The sequence below is a fragment of the Chanodichthys erythropterus genome, chromosome 18, assembly GCF_024489055.1.
Source record: "Chanodichthys erythropterus isolate Z2021 chromosome 18, ASM2448905v1, whole genome shotgun sequence".
In the NCBI taxonomy this organism is placed as follows: Eukaryota; Metazoa; Chordata; class Actinopteri; order Cypriniformes; family Xenocyprididae; genus Chanodichthys; species Chanodichthys erythropterus.
The window spans coordinates 39,622,840-39,637,854 of NC_090238.1; the positions used below are offsets into that span (position 1 = coordinate 39,622,840).

A 15,015-nucleotide genomic window follows, 5' to 3' on the forward strand; every position below is an offset into this window, starting at 1 on the left:
TTTTTATTTCACAATTCTGTCTTTTTCCCTCAGAATCGTGAGATAAAAACTCGCAATTATGAGTTTAAATAGTCTGAATTGAGAGATAAAGTTGCAACCTTTCAGTCGTGTGTGTCCTTACCTCGGTTGGTAGTGTAAATGTTGCATACAGTCAGGATGAAAAGAGATGTGAATGTCATGTTGATTTGTGGGTATTTCACTCTTAGGTGGATGATCTTCTTCTGATCGAGGAGAAGATTGATTTGGAGGTACGTTCGCTTGAAACCTGCATGTACGAGCATAAGATGTTCACTGAGATCCTCAACCGCATCCAGAAGGCTGTTGATGACCTGAACCTGCACTCCTACTCCAACCTGCCCATCTGGGTCAATAAACTGGACATCGAGGTAAGTTCAGCTGGACAGAAGCACAGAGGAGACACGTCTGTCTACGGGGTCATATTCGCTCAAATGTGAACGTGCGTTTCCTCCCTAGATCGAGCGGATCCTCGGGGTGCGTCTGCAGGCTGGACTCAAGGCCTGGACGCAGGTTCTCAGGGGTCAGATGGAGGACAAGGCTGATGTGGACATGGACACTGAGGCTCCTCAAGTCAGTCATAAACCTGGAGGAGAACCGAAGATTAAGGCAAGTCGTTGTTGTGGAGCTTTGAGCTTGTCTATACAAGTCAGCTTTCTTTCTATTGAACTTTATAGAATACAGTTTCAGCTTCACAGTAATAAACAGGAAAATCTGTTGAATCAATGATGCTGATTCTAAAAAGACAAGTGTGTCATTATTCAGATCAAGTTTTGTTCTCATATGATGGTGTCAGTGCAGTCAGATCCTGTTCAGTGAAACTGGATCGTCACGCTGAAACGGTTTTCTTTGTCCAAACAGAATGTCATCCATGAATTGAGGATCACAAACCAGGTCATCTATCTGAACCCGCCGATTGAAGACTGCCGCTACAGGCTTTACCAGGAAATGTTTGCTTGGAAGATGGTCATTCTGTCTCTTCCCAGAATCCAGAGTCAGAGATATCAGGTCTGTGTTTGGTTTGCTCTGCATTTGCTTTCCGTTTCCTGCTCCTGCATTAACCATTGCTTTTTAAACAGGTCGGTGTTCACTACGAGTTATCCGAAGAGGAGAAATTCTACAGGAATGCTCTGACCAGAATGCCCGACGGTCCATCTGCACTGGAAGAAGCGTATAATGCTGTAAAGGAGAATGTGTCCGAGGTGGAGCAGTATGTCAAGGTAGCGTCTTTTCTCTTTGAATGAGTGACTGTACTGTATTCATGCGCAAACAGTCGACTGACTGCGTGTGGTCCATCAGGTGTGGCTGCAGTACCAGTGTCTGTGGGACATGCAGCCCGAGAACATCTACAACCGTCTGGGAGAAGATCTCAACAAGTGGCAGGCGCTGCTGGTGCAGATCCGCAAAGCACGAGGCACGTTTGACAACGCAGAAACCAGGAAGGAGTTCGGACCGGTCATCATAGACTACGGAAAGGTCAGAAGGAAGCTGCTCTGTTAAGCCATGAGGTTTCTGTCTGTAGACAGTCAGTGTTGGGGAATGTTACTTTTAAATATCATGTGTTACTCCTTATAAAAAAGTAACTAATTATGTTACTTAGTTACTTTTCTAGGAAAGTAACGCATTACAATAATGTTACTTCATGAAAAAGTAACTAATTGCTTTACTTGGTTACTTTTTATGGAAAGGTATGTGTTACAGTATTGCATTACACTATAAAAAAGTAACAATTAGTTGCTTTTTTTTTTTTTAAAGTAATTATAATATTGTGTTATTCATTAAAAAGGTAACAGTTACTTATTTTTTAAATGGAAAGTCGTGCATTACACTATTTTTACTTAATGAAAAAGTAACAAATTGTTACTTAGTTACTTTTTATGGAAAATTGTACATTACAATATTGTGTTACTTCATAAAAAGGCAAGTTACTTTTTATGGAAAGTAAAGTTAAAATGTTGAATTCATAAAAAGTTAGTAATTACGTTACGTTGTTACTTTTTATAGAAAATTGCGCATTACAATATTGCGTTACTTCATAAAAAGGCAACAGTTAGTTTTTACGGAAAGTAAAGTTAAAATGTTGCGTTACACTCTAAAAAAAAAAAAGTAAATTATTACAATACTTAGTTACTTTATGGAAAGTAATGCGTCACAATATTACAATACTCCTTAAAAAGGTAACGGTTACTTTTTTATAAAAAGTAATGTTACAATATTGAATTACTTCATAAAAAGTTACTAATTGCATTACATTGTTACTTTTTATGGAAAAATTTGCATTACAATGTTGTGTTACTTCTTAAATTAACTAATTATGTTACTTAGTTACTTTTTTATGGAAAGTAATGCGTTACAATTTCGCGTTACTCCTTAGAAATGTAACCGTTACGTTTTACGGAAAGTAATGCATCACAATGTTGCGTTACTTCATAAAAAGTAACAAATTATGTTACTTTGTTACTTTTTGTGGTAATACCTTACAATATTACGTTACTCCTTAAAAAGATAACAATTAGTTACTTTTTTGGAAAGTAATGCGTTACAATGTTGCGTTGCTCTCTAAAAGTGTTACTTTTAACGTGTGATTTAGGTTCAATCCAAGGTGAATCTGAAGTATGACTCGTGGCATAAGGAGGTGCTCAGTAAGTTTGGACAGATGCTGGGCAACAACATGCAGGACTTCCACTCTCAGATCTCGAAGGTGGGTGCCGAGCTCTCGCTGATGGGAAACGTCAAGTTTTATGTGCTCAAGTGAAATTGTCTGAACTTTTCTATGGTCTTCCAGTCTCGTCAAGAACTGGAGCAGCATTCGGTGGACACGGCCAGCACTTCTGACGCCGTGACCTTCATTACGTACGTGCAGACGCTCAAACGCAAGATCAAGCAGTTTGAGAAACAAGTGGATGTGAGTACCACCGACCTGGTTTAGATTGCTCAATCACGATTCTGTTGACGAAAATGTTATTAAAGTCTCTGTTCCCGTGCAGCTGTTCCGCAACGGCCAGCGTCTGCTGGAGAAGCAGCGGTTCCAGTTCCCGCCCTCGTGGCTGTACATCGATAACATCGAGGGGGAATGGGGCGCCTTCAGTGACATCATGAAACGCAAAGACACGGCCATTCAGCAGCAGGTCGCCAACCTCCAGATGAAAATTGTGCAGGAGGACCGCGCGGTGGAGAACCGCACCACAGATCTGCTCTCCGACTGGGAGAAGACCAAACCAGTAGCGGTATGTGTCTGGAAGTGTCTCGGAGCAGTGGAAATTGTGTTCAGGCCTCCACTGAGTGTCTGTCTGCTTGTTGTCGCTGCAGGGCAGTCTGCGTCCAGAGGAGGCGCTGCAGTCGCTCACCATCTACGAGGGCAAATTTGGCCGTCTGAAGGATGACCGAGAGAAATGTGCGAAGGCCAAAGAGGCGCTGGAGCTGACGGACACGGGCCTGCTGAGCAGCAGCGAGGAGCGAGTTCAGGTGCGACACTGCTGTAGTGCTGTAGAAGCAGGGCTCATCTGTAGGCTCACATTTATCTGTGACACTACAGGCAATCTTTTGCAATTAGCTTAATATTGTGTTTTTGTTTTTTCACATGTCATTCTGAGACCAAATGTATACGCCCCAGTTAACGTGTGTTTGATGCTTTGTCAGGTGGCTCTGGAGGAGCTGCAGGATCTGAAGGGCGTTTGGTCCGAGCTGTCGAAGGTCTGGGAACAGATCGACCAGATGAAGGAGCAGCCGTGGGTCTCTGTGCAGCCGCGTAAGGTGAGCGACGCACCTGCCGTCTCGTTTGATGAACGTCCGAGGGTTTGCTTCACTGACTCCATGTTCTCGTTCCGTACAGCTGCGTCAGAACTTGGACGGCCTCCTCAACCAGCTGAAGAACTTCCCCGCTCGTCTGCGGCAGTACGCTTCGTACGAGTATGTGCAGCGACTGCTCAAAGGATACATGAAGGTGAGCCGGTCCTGCACAGAGCTTTGTGAAGCTTCGAAACGTTTGCAAATCATTTGTTTTCAACCAGTGATTTGAGAATGTCAGTGGTTCGCCTCTAGGGGGCGATGATCTCTGTGAACCAGTGTTTATATGGTTTATACCTGATCTCCATTCAGTTTTATAAAGTTACACATATGTCTAAAAAATCTCTTATTGGGCTGATTACCCTAGCTTTCCATTAAAAAACAAAATTTAATTCGTAAAAAGTAACTAATTGCGTTACTTAGTTATTTTTTAAGGAAAGTAATGCATTACAAAATTTAATTAGATTGCTTAGTTACATTTTATGGAAAGTTATGTTACAAGATGCGTTACACCTTAAAAAGATAACAATCTGTTACTTTTTGGCAAGTAATGCATTACAATATTGCGTTACTCTGAAAAAGGTAACAATTACTATTTATGGAAAGTAATGCATTAACTAATTGTTGCTTAGTTACTTGTAATGTTACAATAGAAAGGTTACAAAATTATTGCTTATGGAAAGTAATGTTACAATATTACATTACTTCATGAAAAGTAACTAATTACGCTATTTACTTTTTATGAAATGTAATTCGTTACAATTGTTACTTCATAAAAATTAACTAGTTTTACTACAATTTAATAAAATAACTCATTAGAAAGATGCATTTAATGGGATTAGATAATGTTAATTTCATGGGAATAGATGATGTTAATTTCATTTAATAGATTACACTTTCAATAAAACTTGCATAAAAACACCTTTTGCAAAACAATTGCACTGTTTCACTGCATTTTGACCAGCAGGAGTCACCAGAGTACAGTGTTTTGAGTGAATGATTTGAGTGAATCATTTTGTGAATTAATTGTACATTTCAAAAAGCTTAATTTCTCTCATCCCTGGTGTTGATCTTCAGGTGAACATGTTGGTGATCGAGCTGAAGTCCGAGGCGCTGAAGGACCGTCACTGGAAGCAGCTCATGAAGCGTCTGCATGTAAACTGGGTTCTGTCCGAGCTGACTCTGGGTCAGATCTGGGACGTGGACCTGCAGAAGAACGAGATGGTGGTGAAGGACGTGCTGCTGGTGGCTCAGGGAGAGATGGCTCTCGAGGAGTTCCTCAAACAGGTCCTCATCCGTCAGAACGACACGCGTGCGGCTCCGTTTCTTTAGACAAGTATGTGTTCAAACGCTGTTTCCTTTTAACCGCAGATTCGTGAAGTGTGGAACTCGTACGAGCTCGATCTGGTCAACTATCAGAACAAGTGTCGTCTGATCCGTGGATGGGACGATCTGTTCAACAGAGTCAAGGAGCACATCAACAGCGTGTCTGCCATGAAACTCTCGCCCTACTACAAGGTAACAGAACGTAAACGCACAAATGAATCTGAATGACAGTAGTTCCTCCGTTTACACCGTCATCGCTGCTCTCCGCAGGTGTTCGAGGAGGACGCTCTGAGCTGGGAGGACAAACTCAACCGCATCATGGCGCTGTTTGACGTCTGGATCGATGTGCAGCGCCGATGGGTTTACCTGGAAGGCATTTTCACAGGAAGCGCTGACATCAAACACCTGCTTCCAGTGGAGACGCAGCGCTTCCAAAGGTCAGCCGTCAGTGCCACTGATTAAACCAGTGTGCTGCAGATCTCAGGCTTTGGATTTAACATGTGACTTGTTTGGTTTTACAGCATCAGCACAGAGTTTCTGGCTCTGATGAAGAAGGTGACCAAGTCTCCTCTGGTCATGGACGTCCTCAACATTCAGGGGGTTCAGAGGTCACTGGAGAGACTCGCTGATCTGCTGGGAAAGATCCAGAAAGCCCTGGGAGAATATCTGGAGAGAGAGCGCTCGTCTTTCCCCAGGTCAGACATTCACAGTGTCAGTCCACTAGACGTGAGGGCTCATGGGAATGAAATCCAGAAGATAGTTAGTTTTAATGAAAACTGAGCGGAGACTGACCTTTTTCCCACAAATAAGACGAGACGACACTGACATCATTAAACACTGTGAACATTTTTGACGAAAAAGACCAAAATGTAGTTTAGAAAATAAATTTTACCCAAATCTCCTTATATTTTCTAGGGCATTGTACATGTTGACTAAAGTAAGTTTACATTGACTAAAACTAAATTTCCCAGATTTCTAGTCAGACTTGACCAAACAAAAACAGGACTGAAGCTACATTTAAAATATATCTGACAGGATTAGCACTAGTTGGTGTGATGTCTAGGAAGTGTTAACCGTTGAGTTAGTGACAAAGAAACTGCTTTCAAATTTGTGAATATTGTAGGGCCCTATGAAATCTGTTTAATTTTTTCCTAAATTCCATTTTATTTTTTCCCAAATTCCGTTTTTTTCCAATTTAATTTTTCTGGATTCTGTAGTTTTTGTTTTTTGTTTCTTTTTTTGACTCAATTTTAATGGTTAAATTAAATTTTAGTAATCAAAAAGCATGTCTAATCAATGGAAATAATGAAACTTATCTAATTTACCAAAAGTTTTATTAAAAGTTTAACAAAACAATAAATTTTTTAGGGCCCAATGATATATACGTTTTATTCTTTCCTCAAATTTATTTATTTTTTTTTTCCAAATTCTGTTTTCTGTTTTAACTTTTCTGGATTCCATTTTAATGGTTTAATTACATTTTAATAACATTTGTGTTCGTACATGCTCGCGCGCGCGCGTGTGTGTGAGGTACATGAAACCGCGCTTCGGCGTCATTCATTTCCAGGGTCACAGACATGCAGGATTCATATTTAAATAGTCTGTTTGCGGTTTAATATTCACGGACACTCGTCTATATCACTATTTGATTTAAGTGTGCTGACCTGATTCTATCTGTGTTTTCTGCATCGCGGAAATCATAGGTCCCTAATATTGTCGCCGCTGAGAGCAGTGCGGCATCATGTGGCACCGTTGTGCTTCGGGCGACCTGAGTTCGAGTCCCGGCTCGTGTCTACAAACTGTCCTATCATAATAAAGCCAAAAACTGCAAAAAATAAACCTTTAAAAAAATATATCAAATTAATAGTTGCTGTAATAAGCGCTGTAATAAAAATGGATTTTGTGTCGCCATGTTTAGTTGGTCAGTTAATTGCAGTCAGGCTTCAGTATTCGTTCTGTCACGCTTGTCAAACATGGAAGACTCGACGGACTCGTTGCTGTTTCTGCAGGTTCTACTTCGTTGGTGATGAAGATCTGCTGGAGATCATTGGCAACAGTAAGAATGTGGCCAAACTGCAGAAACACTTCAAGAAAATGTTTGCAGGGGTTTCAAGCATCCTGCTGAACGAGGACAACACGGAGGTGCTGGGAATCTCATCCCGAGAGGGAGAGGAGGTACGACACGCATCCGGAGAGAGACCGCATATCTAACCCGTACTGTATATCTGTCATACGTGTATTCTGCAAAATCCATCAATTATGAAACCTCAACTTCAGCTGTAAAGAGTCATCATTCAGATCAGTTCAGTGTTGATTCAGTTCAGTTCAAGTTCTGCTGTGCTGTTTTCAGGTGCTCTATAAAACCCCAGTGTCCATCACGGAGCATCCGAAGATCAACGAGTGGCTGACGCTGGTGGAGCGCGAGATGCGCGTGACGCTGGCCAAACTGCTGGCCGAGTCCGTCACTGAGGTGGCCGCCTTCAACAAGGGCACCGGCATCGACCTGAGCACCTACATCAACTGGATCGACCGCTACCAGGTGAGCCGTCCTCTGGGACACAGCCAGCGTCTGTAACACGTCCACATGACCGCTAAACTCCGCCTCTTCTGCGTTCAGGCCCAGCTGGTGGTTCTGTCCACCCAGATCGACTGGTCTGAGAACGTGGAGAACGCCCTGACCACCATCGCCGGCGGGGGGAACATGGCTCCGCTGCAGGACGTTCTGGCCAACGTGGAGGCGACGCTCAACCTGCTGGCCGACACCGTCCTGATGGAGCAGCCGCCGCTGCGCAGGAGGAAACTGGAGCATCTGGTGAGAAGAGTGTGTGTGTGTGTGTGTGTGTGTGTGTGTGTGTGTGTGTGTGTGTGTGTGTGTGTGTGTAAATGTAATGGAGATCTGTTGTAACTTGTATTTTCAAAGTTGCTCATGGGCACTAAAAGCAAACATGTGTTTTATTCCTAGATCACGGAGTTGGTGCACCAGAGAGACGTGACCAGAGCTCTGATCAGGAACAAGATCGACAACCCCAAATCCTTCGAGTGGCTCAGCCAGATGCGCTTCTACTTCGACCCCAAGCAGACCGACGTCCTCCAGCAGCTCTCCATCCAGATGGCCAACGCCAAGTTCAACTACGGCTTCGAGTACCTGGGCGTGCAGGACAAGCTGGTGCAGACGCCGCTGACCGACCGCTGCTACCTGACCATGACGCAGGCGCTGGAGGCCCGTCTGGGAGGATCGCCCTTCGGTCAGTGTCTGGTGTTTCTCACAGTCCAGCTGAACGTGAAGTGTGCCGTGCTGAAGGATGTTCTTGTTTTGTAGGTCCTGCCGGAACAGGAAAGACCGAGTCTGTCAAAGCTCTGGGTCACCAGCTGGGCCGCTTCGTCCTGGTCTTCAACTGCGACGAGACCTTCGACTTCCAGGTAGGATCGGTGTCACGGCAGTAACAGTGCCGGGTCTTTGTGAGGCTGGGCAGGGTTTGACTGTGTCTCCTCTTCCAGGCGATGGGCCGCATCTTTGTGGGTCTGTGTCAGGTGGGCGCGTGGGGCTGTTTCGACGAGTTCAACCGTCTGGAGGAGCGCATGCTGTCTGCTGTGTCTCAGCAGGTTCAGTACATCCAGGTGGCGCTGAGGGAACACATCAACCCCAACAGAGACCGCAGTGCGTACAGCCAGCTCAACACCATGTGTCTGATTGTTTTAAGGTGTCCTTGTTACAGTGTTACTGAACAGTTGAAGGGTTAGTTCACCCAAAAGTTACATTTCTGCCACACCCGTTCATCTTCAGAACACAAATTAAGATATTTTTCTGCATAAGGATAATGACAGGGAAGAGAGGAGATTGTTGAATAAAGTTGTTATTTTTGTTTTGTTTTTGCACACAGAAAGTATTCTCGTCTCTTCATAACATTAAGGTTGAACCACTGCAGTAAATATTAATTAACATGTATTGTATGGTTTGGGTTAGTTGCTTGTAATTATGCATAATTTAGTACATGTGTAGAGCCGTATGAAATCAGTTTTATTTATTTCCAAATTCCTTCATTTTTTTTCTTTTTGTTACTCCATTTTAATGGTTAAATTCAATTTTAGTCATAAAAAGCATGTCTAATTAATTGATTAATTGAGATCATTAATCTTGTACAATTTAACAACAATTTTGTTATAAATTTAGCAAAAAAAAATATTTTGGGGGGCCCTACGTATAAACTTTTTTTTCAAATTCCGTTTTTTTTTTTTTTTTTTTTTTTTTACAATTTTCTGATTCTAGTTATTATTTTAACTTTTTTTTTAATAATCATAAAACATGTCTTATTAATTTATTTTATAAAAACAACAAAATGTATTAATTTAAAAAAAAAATCTATAAAATGCTTTGTTTTTATCAATCAAATTAAGGCATAAGACATTAATTTATCTTGTGATTGTTAAGATTAAGATTTAATAATAATTTATTTTAATATTATGGTGTTAGTATTTTTATTAGATTGAGCCGTAGCTAGATTATACTGTACAACAGTAATATATTTGTCACAGTTTCTTCAAGTTAAACCAAACTTTTATTTTGACGGGTTGCAGTGAAGACCGTTGAGTTTCTGTGTGTTTATGATATGATGACAGATTTTTCTCGAATGAAATGTTAAAATGCTGAAGAGACTCTCAGAGCAGCTCTGGAGATGAAGTTCATACATTCAGGTCCTCATATAGTGATGGCAGAGACATGCGGTTTAATATTCACAGACACTATATTGTGATTTGATTGAAGTGTACTGACCTACTTTTTTTATTCATCAAAAATTTGACGAATTACATGTTATACAGTAAATTACGTTTTTTAGGACTGGATTACACGATTCCGTCCGTGTTTTCTGCATCACGGAAATCATAGAGCCCTGTATGTAACAGTAACAAGGACACTGAAAATAGTGTTACCAGATCTTTACTGCATTTTCCCTGATGAGCTCCAGTATTTCTGTGTGGGTCACGTGATGAGCGTGTGCTCTTGTGTGTTCAGGTGTGCCCGTCACCACAGAGCTGCTGAACAAACAGGTGAAGGTCAGCGCGGATATGGCCATCTTCATCACCATGAACCCCGGATACGCCGGACGCTCCAACCTGCCCGATAACCTCAAGAAGCTCTTCAGGAGTCTGGCCATGACCAAACCCGACCGGCAGCTGATCGCGCAGGTCATGCTGTACTCACAGGGCTTCCGCACCGCCGAGATCCTCGCCAAGAAGATCGTCCCCTTCTTCAAGTACGCAGAAGCGTCTCGCATGTTCTCAGCCCGTGTGACTCGTAACGTAACCTCGCTCTGTGTCCCGTTGCAGGTTGTGTGACGAGCAGCTGTCGTCTCAGTCTCACTACGACTTCGGTCTGCGTGCGCTGAAGAGCGTGCTGATCAGCGCCGGGAACGTCAAGCGAGAGCGCATCCAGAAGATCAAGCGAGAGAAGGGCGAACGCGGCGAGGACGTGGACGAGAACGAGATCGCGGAGAACCTTCCGGAGCAGGAGGTGAGATGAGCCGAACGGTTGGAGGGGTCACCTGATCCTTCTGATTCTGACCTGAATGTATGTGCTCGATCCTCAGATCCTGATCCAGAGCGTGTGTGAGACCATGGTGCCGAAGTTGGTGGCCGAGGACATCCCGCTGCTCTTCAGCCTGCTCTCCGACGTGTTTCCCGGCGTTCAGTACATGCGAGGAGAGATGACGGCGCTCCGAGAGGAGCTGAAGAAGGTTTGTGCCGAGATGTACCTGACGTACGGAGACGGAGATGACGTGGGCAGCATGTGGGTGGAGAAGGTAAGGGCTTCATAAACCTGCTTCTGAATTACAGGTGTGACATGTTCCTTTACCCAGGGTTAAAGCGCAGCTCTGCAGACACGCGTCACTGACTGAGCTGTGCTGCTCCTGTGCTCCTCAGGTCCTGCAGCTCTATCAGATCACTCAGATCAATCACGGGCTGATGATGGTCGGGCCGTCCGGCAGCGGGAAGACCATGGCCTGGAGGGTTCTGCTCAAAGCCCTGGAGCGTCTGGAGGGCGTGGAGGGCATCGCTCACATCATCGACCCCAAAGCCATCAGCAAAGACCACCTGTACGGCACGCTGGACCCCAACACCCGCGAGTGGACCGACGGGCTCTTCACTCACGTGCTCAGGAAGTGAGCGGCGCCTCTTGTCACGTGTCTGATTCTGGTGTCTGTGGTCTCTCGATCTCATGGCTGTGTTTGTGCAGGATCATTGATAATGTCCGTGGAGAGCTGCAGAAGAGGCAGTGGATCATCTTCGACGGTGATGTGGATCCTGAGTGGGTGGAAAATCTCAACTCGGTGCTGGACGACAACAAACTCTTGACACTGCCCAACGGAGAGCGCCTCAGCCTGCCGCCAAACGTACGTCGAGTGATCGCTGTGCTGTGACACTGTGGTTTGGGTCATGATGATGATGTCACTGCTCTCGTCACACAGGTGCGCATCATGTTTGAGGTGCAGGACCTGAAGTACGCCACGCTGGCCACGGTGTCCCGCTGCGGGATGGTCTGGTTCAGCGAGGATGTTCTCAGCACCGACATGATCTTCAACAACTTCCTGGCACGCCTGCGTAGCATCCCGCTGGACGAGGGTGAAGATGAAGCTCAGCGCATGAGGAAGGCCACGGAGGACGAGGGCGACGAGGCCGCCTCACCAATGCTGCAGGTACGCCACGCAACCGTTTATACATCAAAGTGACTACAAATCCATATACAAGTATTGAGAGAAGATGTGTAACTGCTCGTCCCGTTCCACGTGCTTCATTTATCTCGTGTCTGTGCTTCACTCCTGTGTTTAATCCGCAGATCCAGCGAGACGCTGCTGCGGTCCTGCAGCCGTACTTCACCTCCACCGGTCTGGTCATCAAAGCGCTGGAGCACGCCTCAAAGATGGAGCACATCATGGACTTCACGCGGCTGCGCTCCTTGAGCTCGCTCTTCTCCATGCTGCACCAGGCCTGCCGCAACGTGGCGCTCTACAACAACAACCATCCCGACTTCCCCATGCCCATCGACCAGCTGGAGAAGTACATGCAGGTGTGTGAACCGGAGTCACTCTGAATCAGCCAGTCTGTCAGTGATCATCCATGCTAACTTTTACCACGCTTGCAGAAATACCTCATCTATGCGGTGCTGTGGTCCTTCTCGGGCGACAGCAGGCTGAAGATGAGGGCGGAGCTCGGAGAATACATCCGCCGCATCACTACCGTGTCTCTTCCATCTGCGCCGAACGTGCCGATCATCGACTATGAGGTGCGAACAGACACTCCTGAGTCCTCCGTTTGAGTGTGTGAGGCGTGACACTAACGCTGCTCTAACCCGTCAGGTGTCCATCACGGGCGAGTGGCAGTCGTGGCAGGGGAAGGTGCCTCAGATCGAGGTGGAGACACACAAGGTGGCGTCGCCGGACGTGGTGGTGCCCACGCTGGACACGGTGCGTCACGAAGCTCTTCTCTACACCTGGCTGGCCGAACACAAGCCTCTGGTGCTCTGTGGGCCGCCGGGCTCCGGGAAGACCATGACCCTCTTCAGCGCGCTCAGAGCCCTGCCCGACATGGAGGTGAGACCAGATCCGCTTTTCCAGATGCAGTATTCCTGATCTAGGGCACTATGAAATCTGTTTTATTTTTTTCCATTTTAATTATTCTGGATTGTTTTTTTTTTTTGTTTTTTTTTTTTTTTTTTACACAATTTTAATTCTTAAATTCAATTTTAGTAATCAAAAAGCATGTCTTATTAATTGAAATAATTAAACTTATACAATTTAACAGTTTAACAAAAAACAATTTTTTTAGGGCCCAATGAAATGCGTTTTATTTTTTCTCAAATTGTTTTATTTTTTACCAAATTCTTTTTCTGTTTCAAGTTTTCTGGATTCCATTTTAATGGTTTAATTAATTACATTTGAATAATTAAAAAGATTGTTTAATTAATTGGAAAAACATTCATTACTATGAAGTGTTTTGTTTGTTTTTTCAGAAATTCTTTGTGTATTTAAATTTTTCTGGCAATCAAACAAAGGCATAAAACATTAATTAATCTTTTAATCGTAGAAAATTAAACTTTTTTTGTCACATAAAGTGCTGGACAACTAACCCTTTACTGTTAAAATTAAAAAATGGAAGAAAAATTAGATTATTCCTTAGAAAATAAAGTTTTAATATTTTATTTTATTATTTTATATTTTAATATTATTATTATTATTATTATTATTATTATTATTAATATTGTTACAATTATTACACTGAGATGTAGCTAAACTCTACTGTACAACAGTGATATATTTCTGTCACAATTTCTTTAAGTTAAATCGAACTTTTATTTTGACGGGTTGCAGTGAAGACCTTCTGAGTTTTGTGTGTTTATGATACACAGAGACGCAGAACATGCAGGATTCATATTTAAATTGCATTTTAATATTCACAGACACTAGTCTATAACGTTATTTTATCTAAGTGTACTGAACTGATTTTTATTTATTCATCAAAAAATGTGACCATTCAGTGACATTCTGCATTATACAGTAAATTCCTTTTTTTTTATGACTGGATTATGTGATTCAGGCCACGTTTTCTGCATCGCTGGAATCATAGAGCCCTGCTGATCCACATGTGACTCTCGTGTTTCTCCAGGTGGTGGGTCTGAACTTCTCCAGCGCCACGACCCCGGAGCTGCTGCTGAAGACGTTCGATCACTACTGCGAGTACCGCCGGACTCCCAACGGCGTGGTTCTGGCTCCGGTGCAGCTGGGCAAATGGCTGGTGCTCTTCTGCGACGAGATCAATCTGCCCGACATGGACAAGTACGGCACGCAGCGGGTCATCTCCTTCATCAGACAGGTGCGTGCGAGTTCGTGTTCGGGTCTTGCGTGTGTGTTTGTGCGAAGTGTAACCCGTGTGTTGTGTTCAGATGGTGGAGCACGGTGGCTTCTATCGCACCTCAGACCAGACGTGGGTGAAGCTCGAGCGGATCCAGTTCGTCGGTGCCTGTAATCCTCCCACTGACCCTGGCAGGAAGCCGCTCTCTTACAGGTTCACCTGTTGTCGTCATCATCACTAATGCTGAACATGATAGTGGAGTGTTCAGTGATGACCAACTCATGTGACTTTTGCAGGTTTTTGCGTCATGTGCCGGTGGTGTACGTGGACTATCCCGGCCCTGCCTCGCTCACGCAGATCTACGGCACCTTCAACAGAGCCATGCTGAGGCTCATCCCGTCACTGCGCACCTTCGCGGAGCCACTCACCGCCGCCATGGTGGAGTTCTACACCATGTCTCAGGTTGATTTAATTCTGTCATAATTGAATTATTCTGAACTTGACATGTTTATCCAGTCCAGATGAATGTTTGTTTGCTTGTTCTCTCAATTAAACGCTCTCTTTGGAACAGGAGCGGTTCACGCAGGACACGCAGCCGCACTACATCTACTCTCCGAGAGAGATGACGCGCTGGGTCCGAGGCATCTTCGAGGCGCTGCGGCCGCTGGAGACACTGCCGGTCGAGGGTCTCATCCGCATCTGGGCTCATGAAGCGCTGCGACTCTTCCAGGATCGGTGAGTTTGAGGCGTTTCTAAGCCTGCAGATCGTTTGTTCCAAAACTGGGACTTAAGCCGATCCAAGATTAAAATGCGACTTTGTATCATTTTGTTTTCACACCGCAGTGAATATGTGGTTGATTTGATTTGAAGTCGCACAGTGATTGAACTGATTCTCCTGACAGATTGGTGGAGGACGAGGAGAGACGCTGGACCGATGAGAACATCGACATGGTCGCCCTCAAACACTTCCCCAACATTGACCGTGACAAAGCCCTCAACAGACCCATCCTGTACAGCAACTGGCTCTCCAAGGTGAGTGTCGCG

General features: G+C 44.4%; 1 protein-coding gene across 2 annotated transcripts in view; it reads left to right on the forward strand.

The window, feature by feature from the left end:
* dync1h1 (dynein, cytoplasmic 1, heavy chain 1) overlaps positions 1-15,015 on the forward strand; it is a 37,200-nt gene that overhangs the window by 6,043 nt on the left and 16,142 nt on the right. For both annotated transcript variants that reach the window (XM_067366793.1, XM_067366794.1), the window contains exons 9-43: positions 207-386; positions 475-624; positions 877-1,023; positions 1,095-1,235; positions 1,315-1,491; positions 2,606-2,716; positions 2,801-2,920; positions 3,003-3,242; positions 3,325-3,480; positions 3,655-3,768; positions 3,848-3,958; positions 4,879-5,088; positions 5,173-5,319; positions 5,398-5,564; positions 5,649-5,822; positions 7,137-7,302; positions 7,478-7,666; positions 7,745-7,939; positions 8,090-8,372; positions 8,447-8,547; positions 8,626-8,785; positions 10,139-10,379; positions 10,453-10,636; positions 10,713-10,925; positions 11,047-11,285; positions 11,360-11,516; positions 11,592-11,819; positions 11,960-12,190; positions 12,266-12,406; positions 12,480-12,713; positions 13,786-13,992; positions 14,063-14,184; positions 14,268-14,433; positions 14,543-14,706; positions 14,874-15,003. In XM_067366793.1, the coding sequence (XP_067222894.1) occupies positions 207-386; positions 475-624; positions 877-1,023; positions 1,095-1,235; positions 1,315-1,491; positions 2,606-2,716; positions 2,801-2,920; positions 3,003-3,242; positions 3,325-3,480; positions 3,655-3,768; positions 3,848-3,958; positions 4,879-5,088; positions 5,173-5,319; positions 5,398-5,564; positions 5,649-5,822; positions 7,137-7,302; positions 7,478-7,666; positions 7,745-7,939; positions 8,090-8,372; positions 8,447-8,547; positions 8,626-8,785; positions 10,139-10,379; positions 10,453-10,636; positions 10,713-10,925; positions 11,047-11,285; positions 11,360-11,516; positions 11,592-11,819; positions 11,960-12,190; positions 12,266-12,406; positions 12,480-12,713; positions 13,786-13,992; positions 14,063-14,184; positions 14,268-14,433; positions 14,543-14,706; positions 14,874-15,003 (6,096 nt within the window). The remainder of the gene's footprint in view (positions 1-206; positions 387-474; positions 625-876; positions 1,024-1,094; positions 1,236-1,314; positions 1,492-2,605; positions 2,717-2,800; positions 2,921-3,002; positions 3,243-3,324; positions 3,481-3,654; positions 3,769-3,847; positions 3,959-4,878; positions 5,089-5,172; positions 5,320-5,397; positions 5,565-5,648; positions 5,823-7,136; positions 7,303-7,477; positions 7,667-7,744; positions 7,940-8,089; positions 8,373-8,446; positions 8,548-8,625; positions 8,786-10,138; positions 10,380-10,452; positions 10,637-10,712; positions 10,926-11,046; positions 11,286-11,359; positions 11,517-11,591; positions 11,820-11,959; positions 12,191-12,265; positions 12,407-12,479; positions 12,714-13,785; positions 13,993-14,062; positions 14,185-14,267; positions 14,434-14,542; positions 14,707-14,873; positions 15,004-15,015) is intronic.